General features: G+C 43.5%; 1 protein-coding gene across 1 annotated transcript; it reads left to right on the top strand.

Moving 5' to 3' along the window:
- The first annotated feature begins 4431 nt into the window (after positions 1-4431).
- On the top strand, positions 4432-5217 carry GJB6 (gap junction protein, beta 6, 30kDa). Its single transcript, XM_006894097.1, has one exon. It carries the CDS (start codon positions 4432-4434, stop codon positions 5215-5217), a length of 786 nt encoding a protein of 261 aa, XP_006894159.1.
- Positions 5218-13448: the final 8231 nt, after the last annotated feature.

Below are 13448 nucleotides of genomic sequence, written 5' to 3'. Positions count from 1 at the left end.
TTTGTGGCTCCTGCAGGAAGATCCTTGGAATGAGGCAATTTGTTTCAGCCTGATTAACTGTCCTGTGTGACCACTGGGCTAGCCTGGCTTGCACTGAGTTTTAACCACCCATTTTCTCAGTAATACCTCTCCTTTCTTTTCTTTTAAAAATATGGGTGAGTTGCTGGACTGGGGTAGCAATGTTGGTAACCCCACCCAACCTATGGCCTTTAAGTCTCTGCTGGCTTATGGTGTTACTTTTGAACTTTGAACTTCCCAGCAGGGAATCCAGGGCCAGATTGCTTCATCTTTCTTCCCAAGAGCGGCTGGTGAGTTTATAAACTTTCAGTTAGCAGCCAAGTGCTGCTAACACTGCACCACCAAGTTTCCCCTCAGGTTTCCCTGTGACCCCGTCTGTACACGCCCACAATATTCCCCAGCTCAGTCCTTCAGCCAATGGAGAAGCCTTTTCCACACCAGGCGGGGCTGTCAGTGCACATCTCCCTTGTGCCCCATGTTTTTAGAAATCATTTGAGATCATTCTCTTTGATTAAGCAAGGGAAATAAGAGTCTCTGTCTTATATTTGTGATTAATCAGAATTATACCCTCTGCTCCAAGCACTGTACCCATCCCTTTTTCATCCCTTTGGCTCAAGTATCTTATTTTTCTTTCTTTTTCATTCTCTCACTATCTTCCTCTTTAAAATTGTTCCGTTCACTCAGGATTTAAACTTCTCACCATGGCTATTCACAGGTTTGGGCCACCCTCCTCCACGTATGTGGTTATTTGTGTCATCTTTTGTCACTTTAAAATCTGAGCTTGCCCACGTATCTGTACCATCATCTACCTTCCTGATTGGAGTTACTGCAAACTGTATGTTGTTGTTATTATGTGCCATCGAGTTGCTTGTGATTAAAAGCTACCCTATATGCAACAGCCCTAAACCCTGCTCTGTCCCATGCCAATCTTATTGCCATATTTGAAGTCTCAGTCTCAGTTGTCATAATCTGCTAGTCTAAACGTGCTCTATTGTATATAGGGTTTATGAAGGCTTGTTATTTCAGAAGTGGATGGCCAATCCTTCTTCCTAGTCTGCCTTAATTTGAATGCTCAGATTTAGAACAGTATCTGACAGACAAACACTTTACAGAAAGGAGCAGATGAAAAACATTTCTTGAATTGTATAGACACAATACTGAGGGTCTTTCTTCCTCCTGGGGCAGGCTCCCCTTTTCTCATTTTGGCTACAGAATATTACCTCACCCTACCTTTTCTCTCTCTCTTCCTCCCCCCTCTCTCCCCCTCCCCTCTCCCTTTCTTTCTTCCTCCCCCTCTCCCTTTCCCCTCCCCCTTCCTCATTCCCCTCCCCCCTTTCCTCTCCCTTTCCCCCTCTTTCCCTTCCCCCCTTTACCACTCTCTCCCTCTCCCCCTCATTCTCCATCTCTTCCTCAAGCTCCCTCTCTCTCTTCCACATTCTCCCTCACTTTCCCTCACTCTGATGACAATGAGTTGAGTTTTGAGTTACTGGACACCTCCTCACGGCTCACCCCCAAGGGAAACACTGGCCTGTGAATCCTGAGTTCTGGGTGGCCCTGTCCTCACTATCTTCCCTGATCAGGTGCCAGGAAGGGGATTTGATGTGCAGCCCACTCTCTTAGCCTTTTTTCTTGGTGTAGTTCATGCCCCATTTTACAAAGCTGTGACCTCGAGCTTTGCCAGGCCCACAGGACAATTCTGTGTCTGATGCCCCCTCAGTGCCCATGTGTGGGTCTGCTGAGAACCCACTGGAGGGGGATTGGGTTCAACATTTGCACACAGTGGACACTCAGTAATGGGAAGGCTTGGTGACTTTCCCTCAGTGACTTCAGTGAGATGGTAAAAGGAATTTTACCAAAATTGGCAAGAAGTCAAAGCAAGGACAGAAGCTAGCTGGAGATGGATTTCTAGCTAGGCCTCTGCCTGGGTACCACTTCCTGTTCCCCCGGAAGCTTGGCGGAGATTTCTTCCGTATGTCAAGACCTAGTGTCTCTCTAAGGATCCCTGGTGTCACAGTGTTTACGAGTTCAGTTGTTAACTAAAAGTTTAGCAGTTCAAACCTACCAGCCACTCAATAGGAGAAAAGTCCCGATCGTCTGCTACCATGAACATCACAGCCTTGGAAACCCTAAAGGGCAGTTTAGACACTACTCTGTTGTGTAAAGCTGCGAAGAGTAAAAATCAGCTCGATTTAAATCAATGGCACACAAGTGTCTTTTAGGGGAAAATGTGGTGCCTAAAAGACAGACCAACAGCAAAACATGAATTTCTAAAGAATCTCCTCAAATGGGCACCTATCTTTTCAAATACTGGACTGGCTAGCTGCATTGTTGTTATTGTTGTTGTTGTTATGTGCCATCGAGTCGTTTGCGACTCATAGCGACCCTATGTACAAAAAGAGCCCTAAACGCCATTCTATCCTGTGCCAACCTCACCGTCTCAAACACATTCATTCCTACCATTCCACTCACAGAATTGATCTATCTTGTTGAGGGTCTTCCTCTCCTGCGCTGTCCCTCCACTCTCCCAAACATGATGTCCCTCTCCAAGGACCTGTCCCTCCTTGCAGCATCCCCAAAGTATGTCCGACAAAACTTCAGAATCCTTGACTCCAGGGAAAATTCTGGCTTCACCCTCTCCAGGACGAACTTGTTTGTTCTCCTAACAGTCCATGGTATAGTCAACACTCTTCTTCAGCACCACAACAAAGGCATCAATTCTCTTTCTATCATCCCTAGTCACTGTCCATCTCTCCAATGCATAGCACATAATTGCAAAGACTATAGCCTGGATCAGGCGCACCTTAGTCTCCAGCCTAATGTCGTTGCTCTTCAGTACTCTAGCTGCATTACATCTACCAAAAATAATGATCCTGGGGTACACATTAGTAACACCACTCCCCCACCCCCATTTATGCCAAGGCCAGCATGCCTTTAGGAAATAACAGTGTTTGAGTTTATCCAGCTGCTTCAGAAAGCACAACAAGCATGACTTTGATCTGCAAGCAGTGCAGGTACTAGGGTACAGGTGAGCTCCTCTAAAGAGAAGGCTGTCTGCAGTGCAACCAGATGCAAGGGAGTTCCTCTGGCACCCAATCTTAGAGGGACTCTAGTAGCTGTTGTTGTTGTTAGGTGCTGAGTCGAGTATAGCAGCCCTCTGAACAATAGATCTGAACCCAGCCCCATCCTGTGCCATCCCCATCATCTCAGACACACTTGAGCCCATTGCTTTGGTAAACAATATGGAACACTTCATGATTTGGTGATGGCAGCACCTTCAAATATAGTGTGAAAAGTTCAGAGTCCATTTTTCTAAAGAGAGGGCTTCAGTGGAGTAAAATGATCACAGCCTCTACTCAGTTTAATTCTGTGGGGTAGGGTCGCTATGAGGCTGGATCAACTTGCCAGCAGTACTTTTGAGGGTTTCATTTTCTGGACTACAGACAATCAGCAGCTTATTATGAAATCTGAACTCAGTGGGATCAAGATGAGCTACACCTCCCACAAAGTCCTTCCTAGTCCCAAGCATTAGAATGTTTTTAGAGTGTCCATGGCTCATCCAAGCAGCTCTGGTGGCCCAGTCGATTAAACACTGGGCTCCTAACTGAAAGATCGGTGGCCCAAACTTGGCAGCTGGTCAGCAGGAGGAAGATGAGACAATGTGCTTCCAGACAGATGCACAACCTCAGGCACGACGGGGCAGCTCTGCTCTGTCCTCTAGGGGCACTGAGAAGGAATCGACTAAACAGCAGTGGGTTTGGCTAGGTATTTCTCATCAACAAACCTCTTTCTTTTTTTTTTTTTTAAGGTTGTGATTTTAATGAAAGTTACAGAAAAGTTCTATTTTCATTCATTCATTTTTGCACATTGTCCTCCCTATCCCCCTGCCCAAATTCACTTTATTTAAAAAAATTCATTCATTGTTGCATAATTTCCTCCCTCCTCTGGTCCACTTTGCTATGCTCCTCTTACTCTGGACTGTTGCCATACAAATAAAGCCTAATCATATAGTCCCTCTAAACAGTTCTTTCCTTTATCTGTTCCAATGCAGTGTTCATTATTTATCCCCTCTTTTCTTAGTTTCCGCCCACTATCCATATCAGTCCTATTTTATAGCTGTGGCATTATACAGTATTTTTCCTTTTGTGACTGAGATGTTTCACTCAGCATAATGTCCCTGAGGGTCACACATGTTGTGTAATATTTTATTAGTCCCTTGTTTTTCAGTGCTGCATAGTATCCCATTGTGTGAATATACCCTAGTTATTAACAGTTGAGGGAATTAGTGTTAGAAAATGTCGCAGTGTCCTCTAAGAGAAGTCTGCCTCTGTGTGGGATGGTGCTGTAGTGCTTTATCCGTCCATGGGAATCAACAATTCACCTTGTTCTTTGTCATTGTAGGACTGAGCCACCACCATGGACTGGGGCACCCTGCACACTTTCATCGGGGGCGTCAACAAACACTCTACCAGCATCGGGAAGGTATGGATCACCGTCATCTTCATCTTTCGGGTCATGATCCTCGTGGTGGCTGCACAGGAGGTGTGGGGGGATGAGCAGGAAGATTTCGTCTGCAACACTCTGCAACCAGGATGCAAAAATGTGTGCTATGACCACTTCTTCCCAGTGTCCCACATCCGACTGTGGGCGCTGCAGCTCATCTTCGTGTCCACACCCGCCCTGCTGGTGGCCATGCACGTAGCCTACTACAGACACGAGACGGCCCGCAAGTTCAGGCGGGGAGAGAAGAGGAATGAGTTCAAAGACATCGAAGACATTAAAAAGCAGAAGGTCCGGATAGAGGGCTCCCTGTGGTGGACATACACCAGCAGCATTTTCTTCCGCATCATCTTTGAGGCATCCTTCATGTATGTGTTCTACTTCCTCTACAACGGTTACCACCTGCCCTGGGTGTTGAAATGTGGGATCGATCCGTGCCCCAATCTGGTGGACTGCTTTATTTCCCGACCCACCGAAAAGACTGTGTTTACCATTTTTATGATTTCTGCGTCCGTGATCTGCATGCTGCTGAACGTGGCCGAGCTCTGCTACCTGCTGCTCAAAGTGTGTTTCAGGAGGTCAAAGATGGCAAAGGTGCAGAGAAACCACCCCAATCACACCCTGAAAGAGAGCAAGCAGAATGAGGTGAATGAGCTGATCTCAGACAGCGGGCAAAATGCAATCACAGGCTTTCCCAGTTAAACATTTCAAAGCAAAATGTCGCTGATCTCCAACCACATTGAAGACGATGCCACCTGAAAATGCGCCCCTACCTGTAGGTTGAAGTGTTTCTGGTTGTGAATGCCTTTTATAATAGATACTTGAACTAACTTTTTTTTTTGGCTAGAATATGTGCTTTTAGCATGCAGAGTTATAATACCTGTCGTTTGTCTCTGAAAACAAAAAGATAGATAGATTGACATCTCTGCCTTCATGTAACTTTAACATACTGAGTTAGAGAGGACTATCTGACCTAGTGGATGTTCCCTAAAAATTTAAATATGTAACTGTTATGGGCATAGGACGTTTATCTAGAAATCAACATTTTTATTAGTGAAAGCTATTTTTTATAGGTTTGAATGTTATAGTTCTGACTTGGAATTTATATAAACTATTTTTATAATGATTGCTCTTCCTCACCTGGAGAAATATATGACATTGGCTATAGGACAATGTAGGTGTCTAAATCTTGAACCTAACAAAAGGTCTGTCTTCTTGTACATATCAGTCTACATTATCTCTTGACAAATTTATGAACTGTCATGATATTCTGAAGGTGGAAAGTGTTCATCGTACAATAGATTTTTACTGCTTTTGGAATGTAGATATAGCTGTATGGATGTGGAAAGCTTTTCAAACTAGCCTGTTTATCAATCATTGTGAAAATCTTAAAGATGAATGTGATTGCCCCAATAAAGACAGGCTGTATTGCTCAAGCCTTAACTCTGTGTCTGTTCAGTCTGTCACCCATGTATCCATGGACCACCTCTTTATTGTACCCAGTGAGATCATAACTGGGTGGGTCATTGCCTGAGATTGCTCATCCCTGAGGAACTAATGGCCTGAGAAGTCAATGGGGACCCTTGTTAGTTAGCCTTGACAAGGAAAGGAAGCTGGGGAAATTTTGAGCAGCTCTCAGACAAAGTCAGCTCCCAAAAATGTCTGCCATGAGTCCTTGTGGCTTAATGTAACTGAAAAACTACCCCCAACCTCTCTCCTTTAGATGGGAAAAGGTCTTCCTAGAGATTTCCAGAAAAACATACTGTGAGTGTGGGTGTTGGTGAATCAGTCACAGACAGTGTCCTACTTTTGTGTAATAATACACACCAATTAAATCTCTGAGAAAAGGGAAGTGTTTGGTACGGTACAGCATACATGAGAACACCTAGTGAATAATGGACTGTGCATACATACACATGTTGGAGATGACGTGCTCATTCCTAAAGGACCTCTTTCAGATCCTCTTTCCCGAAAAGCAAAAAATAATCCTCACTGTCTTCAGAGTCCAAAGCAAACCTGACAGGTGAGGTCATTTATCCTTAGATATTTTCATACAAATCTACAAAAAGGATGAAAGTTTCCAAACAAAACCACAATTCTATAATTATCACAAAAGAAAGAGACCTGATAATAGTACACTTTTGAAATAGTTGTTTGAATGAGCATCACATAAAGCCCATACACATGAGGGGTGGGGGTTGGGGAGATAACCCCACCTTTGTGATGCCCCCAGTCTGTAATGGGAGAGAGACTTCTTCCCACTGAGCCCTCTTCCTCCTGACTTGGCCAATTGGTCCTCCTTTCTTTTTCTTTCTTTCTTTTATCTGGCTTCCACCCCTCCACCTCTTTAGACCTTCCTTCTAGCTCTAGCTATAGCTCATCTCTCCTACCATCCCCGTCAAGGCCCTTAGAACTGGACTATCTCCCCTACCATTCCTGTCAAGGGTAGCCATGTATCCTACCATCACCGTCAAGGGTAGCCATATATCCTACCATTCCATCAAGGGACCATCTCTCCACCATCCCATTTAGGGTACCATCTCTCCTACCATTCCTATCAAGGGTACCATCTATCCTACCATCCCTGTTAAGAGTACCATCTCTCCAACCATTCTATCAAGGATACCATCTCCCCTACCGTTCCACCAAGGGTACCACCTTACCATCTCCCCTACCGTTGCATCAAGGGTACCATCTCCCCTACCATCCCATCAAGGATCCATCTCCCCTACCGTTCCATCGAGGATACCATCTCTCCTACCACTCCATCAAGTGTACCATCTCTCCTACCATCCCCATCAAGGTCCTTAGAATTATAAGCTACACTCACCACTGGGCCTGCCTGCTCCCTCTCTTCACCTCCTCCTCAGCACTTTCATCTCACCACTCAACTGGAGCTATCAGAGCATCGTTTTCCTTCCTCAATGCCAAATTCAATGACATCTTCTTGGTTTTCACCTTCCTAAATCTCCTCTTAAACACCTTTTTTCTGCATTCCAATTAATTGCAGTCAGAGAATCAGGATGTGTATTGTACTGGGCAAAGCTGCTGTCAGGGACCTCTCTAAATTGCTGAAGAGCAACGATGGCAGTTTGAAGACTAAGGTGCCTCTGATTCAGGCTATGATCTCAATCACCTGCTATGCAACAGAGAAGAGCTGGACAATGAATAAAGAATGGATTCCTTTGAATTGTGGTGCTGAAGATGAGTGCTGAATATCCCATGAACTTCCAAAAGAATAAATAGTGTTCTGGAAAGGGTGCGGCCAGAGTGCTCTTTCGAGGCAAGGATGATGAAGCTTTCTCTTTCATACTCTGGTCTTGTAACTAGGTGAGGCTATTCCTTATAAAGGGACATCAAGTGTTATCAGTGAAGGAGAGGAAGGCCCCCATTGAGAAAACTAACATGGCAACTTCAGCAATGCGCTCTACTGTGTCAGAGATGATGAGGATGCCACAGGATAGGGCAGGGTTCAGGTCAACCATTCATAGGTTCACTATGAGTCCTTAACTTGATAGTACTTAACAACTAACTCAAACTTACCTTCTTATTCCATCTCCAGCTACACCATGGTCTCTTCCTCTGCCTATTCCTGGGGGAAGTAATCCCTCACTCTCAGTCTTCCTTGGTGATATCACTCATTCATGCAACCCCTGTCCCTGCTTTGTAGCGTGGGGCTCAAAGAGAGTAAATCTTGCCCCAGGTCACATAGCTAACTAGCAAAGACAAGTTTCAAACCCAGATCTGTCTCCAAAGATAGTAGTTGAACTACCGTGTTGCACTTGGTCCCACAGCTTTGTGAATGATGACAGCATGTAGTTTATAAAAAGAAACCTCAGATATCTATTCTCCAGCGTCAACAATCATCTCCTTATTGTCCCCACATGGCTCTATCCACTTCTCTTCCCCCTACAGATTACTGTGAAGCAAATCCAGCATGTCATTTCATATATATGTATTTCAGTACGGATCTTAAAAATAACAACAACAACAAAGAACTACTCATTTTAAAGAGAGCTCTGGTGGCTTAGTGGCAAGCAGTTGCACTGCCAACCCAAAGGAACATGGTTTGGATCCACTACTTGCTCCGTGGGAGAAAGATGAGCAATCTCCTCCCATTTGATTTATTGCCTCTGAAAAGTTGTTGAAGGGTCAGCTACAGATCAAGAGAGATAGTGAGTACCAACAACACATTTTAAAACCACAAATACCACCATCACGCTAAGAAGGCTGTTGCTGGTGTTATGTGCTGTCGAGTCATCTGCCACTCAAAGCAAGCCAATAGCTCTGAAGCCTGCCCTATCCTGAGTCAGTCTCACTATCTCCAATACTCCTACCCCCATTACCCCAATTACTGTGCCAATCTATTCCATCCAGGGTCTTCCACTCCTGTGCTGTCCCTCCACCCTTCCAAGTATGATGTCCTTTTCCAAGGACTGGCCCCTCCTGACAACATGCCCAAAGTATGTAAGACAGAATTTCAAAATCCTTGCCTCCAGGGAACAATCTGGTTTCGTTCTCTCCAGGGAAGACCTATTTGTTCTCTTGGCATTCTGTAGTATGTTCAATACTCTTCTCCAGCACCAGAGTTCAAAGGCGTCAATTCTTCTATCATCCTTAGTTATTTTCCAGCTCTCTGATTCATAGCCAGTAATCATAAAGTCCATGTCTAGTCTATGTTAACCATTCCTCAATTATGCTTTAAATATTCCTTTATTTTTGTGAATTAAATTTTTTATCCTGAGATCATTGCAGGCTCACATGCAGATAGATGTAAAGCATAATATATGGGATTACTTTGTATGTTTTACCCAGAGGTGACATGTTGTAAAACTACAATATCCTGCTGTCAAGATACTAAACACTTCCATCACCACATGGGTCCCTCCCAACTCAAGTTTACTCGTTGTTATTGTTGTGTACAATCGAATCAGAACCAACCCATAGCTGACCCTGTGTGGGTTTTCAGAAGCAGTTTAATCCCATAGGAGGAGATTGCCTATCCTTCTCTGCATGCTTTCAGGATTGCAGTGCAGCTTCTTGCAATTAGGCTAACAGTGCTCCCTTAAATTGCATGTTGTTAGTGGTAGTGGTGGTGGTGGTTTTGTGCTGTCAAGTCCCCTGCAGCTCATAATGACCCTATGCACAACAGCTCTGAACCCTAGCCTGTCCTGAGCCAGTCTCACTGATTCTAACACACCTACTCCCATTGCCCGAGTTACTGTTTAATTCATCTCATCCAGGGTCTTCCTCCCTGCATTGTTCCTCCACCCTTCTGAGCATTATGTCCCTCTCCAAGGATCAGTCCCTCCCTGCCACATGCCCAAAGTATGTGAGACAGAGCTTCAAAATCCTAGCCTAAAAAAAATCCTAGCCTCCAAGGAGAAACTTTATTTCACCCTCTCCAAGAAAGATCTATTTGTTTTCTTGGTGGTCCATGGTATGTTCAAGACTCTTCTCCAGCACCATAACACGTAGTCATCAATTCTTCTTCTGTCTTCCTTAGTCATTGTCCAGCTCTCTGATGCATAGACAGTAACTGTGAAGACAATGGCCTAGATCAGGCACACCTTAGTTTCTAGACTGACATCGTTGCTTTTCAGTACTCTGGAGAGGTCCCTGACAGCAGATTTTCACAATGCAATTAATTCATCTTTTGATTTCTTGACTGCTGGTGCCAAGAGTGTTGATTGTGGAGCCGAGCAAGTGGTAATTGTTAACCACCTCAGTCTCTTCTCCATCTATCATGATGCTGCCAATTAGCCCAGTGATGAGAATCTTTTTTTGGGGGTAGGGGGCAGTGGTGGAGATTAGTAGATTTTTACTAGAGTAGCTCTAATATTTCACATTCTCACCAACAGTAAGTCATCCAGCTTCTCCACATCATCACTAACATTAAGTGTTGTCACTTATTTTTACTTTTGCCACTCTGACAGGGTGCACTGATATTTCCTCATGCTTTTAATGTGTATTTCCCAACTGGCTAATGAGGTAAACATCCTTTCATATTAGTTACCTTTTGTATACCCTCTTCAGTGAAATTTGTTTCAGGAACTTTTCATTTGTGTAAAGGACTTTTTAGAGTTTTTAGAGTTTTCTTAAACAACATGCCTCTGGGAACTCTATGAACTTTGATAAATCACAATAGTTATTGAAAGGCTTCAGGCCTTTTGCTCATAGGGTCACTATGAGTCGTGCTCGACTTGATGGCAATCAACAACATAGACAATCATCTATCTGCAAATAATGGCAAATGCATTTCTTCCTTTTTCATCTATGCCTTTGTTTCCCTTTCTCATCATGTTGTGCATAAGCTCAAACCCCCAACACTATGTTGAATGAGAGTAGTGAGCACAGATATTCCTCTCTAGTTCCTGATCTAGACGGAAACACTTAGTTTTTGCAGCATTAACATAATGTAAGCAGTAAATTATTTTGTGGAAATTGTTTATTAAGCTGAAGAAGTCTTCCTCTATTTCTAGGACTGGAATGCAAAAGTTGGGAAAAGAGAAAAAGGATTAGCAGTTGGAAAACATGGACTCATTGACAGAAATGAAGCTGGAGATAGAATGATTGAATTTTATACAATGACTTACTCATTGCAAATATGTTTTATAAGAAACATAAACACAAGTTATACATATGGATTTCACCTGATGGTATGCATAGGACCCAGATTGATTACATCTGTGGAAAGAACTGCTGGAGAAGCTCAATATCAGCTGTGAAAACTAGGCCAGGTGCTGATTGTGGCACAGACCAACTACTCATATGCAAGTTCAAGCTGAAGCTAAGGAAAATTAAATCAAATCCGCGTGAACCAAAATATAACCTTGAGTCTATCCCACCTGAATTTCAGAACCGTCTCAAGAACAGATTTGAGGCCTTAAACACCAATGATTGAAGACCAGATGGGTTGTGGGAGGACATCAAGAGACAGAAGAGGAAGAAAAGACCAAAATGGATGTCAGAAGAGACTCTGAATATTGCACTAGAGCACCAAGAAGCCAAAGCAGAAGGAAGAATTCAAGATACTAAAGAGCTAAACAGAAGATTTCAAAAGGCAGTGTGGGAAGACAAAGTAAAATAATACAATGAAATGTGCAAGGAGCTGGAGTCAGAAAATAAAAAAGACCAAACTCACTCAACATTTCTTAAACTCAAGGAACTGAAGAACAAATTCAAACCTCAAGTTGCTATAATTAAGGATACTTTAGGCAGAATATTAAATGATCCAGGAAGTATTAAAAGAAGATAGAGTATATCGAGTCATTGTACGGAAAGGAATTGGCAGACCCAGAAAAATTTCAGTAAACAACATATAAGCAAGAGCCTATGGTGATGAAGGAAGAAGTTCAAGCTGCTTTGAAAGAATTAGAAAAAAAAAATTAGGCCCCAGGAATAGATGGCACACCAATTTTTGTATTTCAACTAACAGATGCTGCCTTAGATGTGCTCACCAATTTGTGCCAGGGAATCTCAAGATCAACTACTTGGCCAACTGACTAGATCTATATTTGTTCCCATTCCAAAGAAAGGTGGCCCAACAGAGTGTGGATATTATTGAACTATATCATTGATATCACATGCAAGCAAGATACCGCTAAAGATTATCCAAAAATGACTGGAACAGTACATTAATGGAGAACTTCCAGAAGTGCAGGCTGGGTTTAGAAGGGGTCGTGGTATTAGGGATAGTGTAGTTAGATGGATCTTAGCTGAAAACAGGGAGTACTGGAGGAATGTCTATTTGTGTTTCACTGATTATGCAAAGGCATTTGACTATGTGGATCAAACAAACTGTGGCTGACTCTGAGAAGAATGGGAATCCCAGAAAACCTGATCGTCCTAATGTGAAAACTATACTTGGACCAGGAGGCAGTTGTCAGAAAACAGCAAGGAAACACTGCATGGTCCAAAATTGGGAAGGGTGTATGCCAGGGATGTGTCCTATCTCCATATCTTTTCAACCTGTATGCAGAACAGATTATCCAGGAGGATGGGCTCTATGAGGAGAAATGTGGCATCAGGATTGGTGGAAAATTCATCAACAATCTGTGTTATGCAGATGACACAACCCTGCTTGCTGAAACTGAGAAGGACCTGAAGTGCTTGCTGCAGAGGGTCAAGGACTGCAGCCTTCAATATAGATTGGACTGTGGCCTTCAATATAGATTGAGGCTCAATGTCAAGAAGACAAAAATTCTCCCCACTGGGCCAATTGGCAGCACCAGGATGGATGGTGAAGAGATAGATTGTCACAGCTTTCGTTTGCTTGGCTCCATAGTCAACAGTCTTGGCACCAGCAGCCAGGAAATTAAAAGACATATTGCGATGGGTAAGTCCGCTGCTAGGGACTTCTCCAAAGTACTGAAGAGCAATGATATCGCTCTGGAGACTAAGGTGTGCCTGATACAGGCCATGGTCTTCACTTGTTATGCATCAGAGAGTTGGACAATGACTAGGGAGGATAGAAGAAGAATCAATGCCTTTGAGCTGTGGTGCTGGAGAAGATTATTGAATATAACATGGAATGCTAAGAAAATGAACAGGTTTGTCCTGAAGAGGGTTAAACTAGTCTGCTCCTTGGAGGCAAGGATTCTGAAGCTTCATCTAACATACTTTGGACATGTTGTAAGGAGGGACAAGTCCTTGGAGAAGGATGTCATGCTTGGGAGGGCAGAAGGACAACACAGGAGAGAAAGACCCTATATAAGGTGGATTGATTCAGTGACTGGGGCAATGGGGGTAGGTGTGTCAGAGACAGTTATATTGGCATGGGACAGAACAGAGTTTAGGGCTGTCGTACATAGGGTCGCTGTGAGTCACAAGCGACTCAATGGCACAAAACAACAACATTTTATGATAAATGGATTTTGCCAAATAATCTTTTTTCATCACTTGATACATTTATGTGGTTTTCCTTCTTAGTT

This window comes from Elephantulus edwardii, unplaced genomic scaffold (genome assembly GCF_000299155.1).
Source record: "Elephantulus edwardii isolate Elephantulus edwardi_28Jun2011 unplaced genomic scaffold, EleEdw1.0 scaffold00135, whole genome shotgun sequence".
NCBI classification, from domain to species: Eukaryota; Metazoa; Chordata; class Mammalia; order Macroscelidea; family Macroscelididae; genus Elephantulus; species Elephantulus edwardii.
The sequence above is the reverse complement of the archived record's forward strand: the minus strand, read 5'-3'. Positions and strand labels throughout refer to the sequence as shown.

Bases quoted from the DNA above. Each gene is read 5' to 3' on its own strand.
- GJB6 (XM_006894097.1), top strand. From the start codon at position 4,432: ATGGACTGGGGCACCCTGCACACTTTCATCGGGGGCGTCAACAAACAC.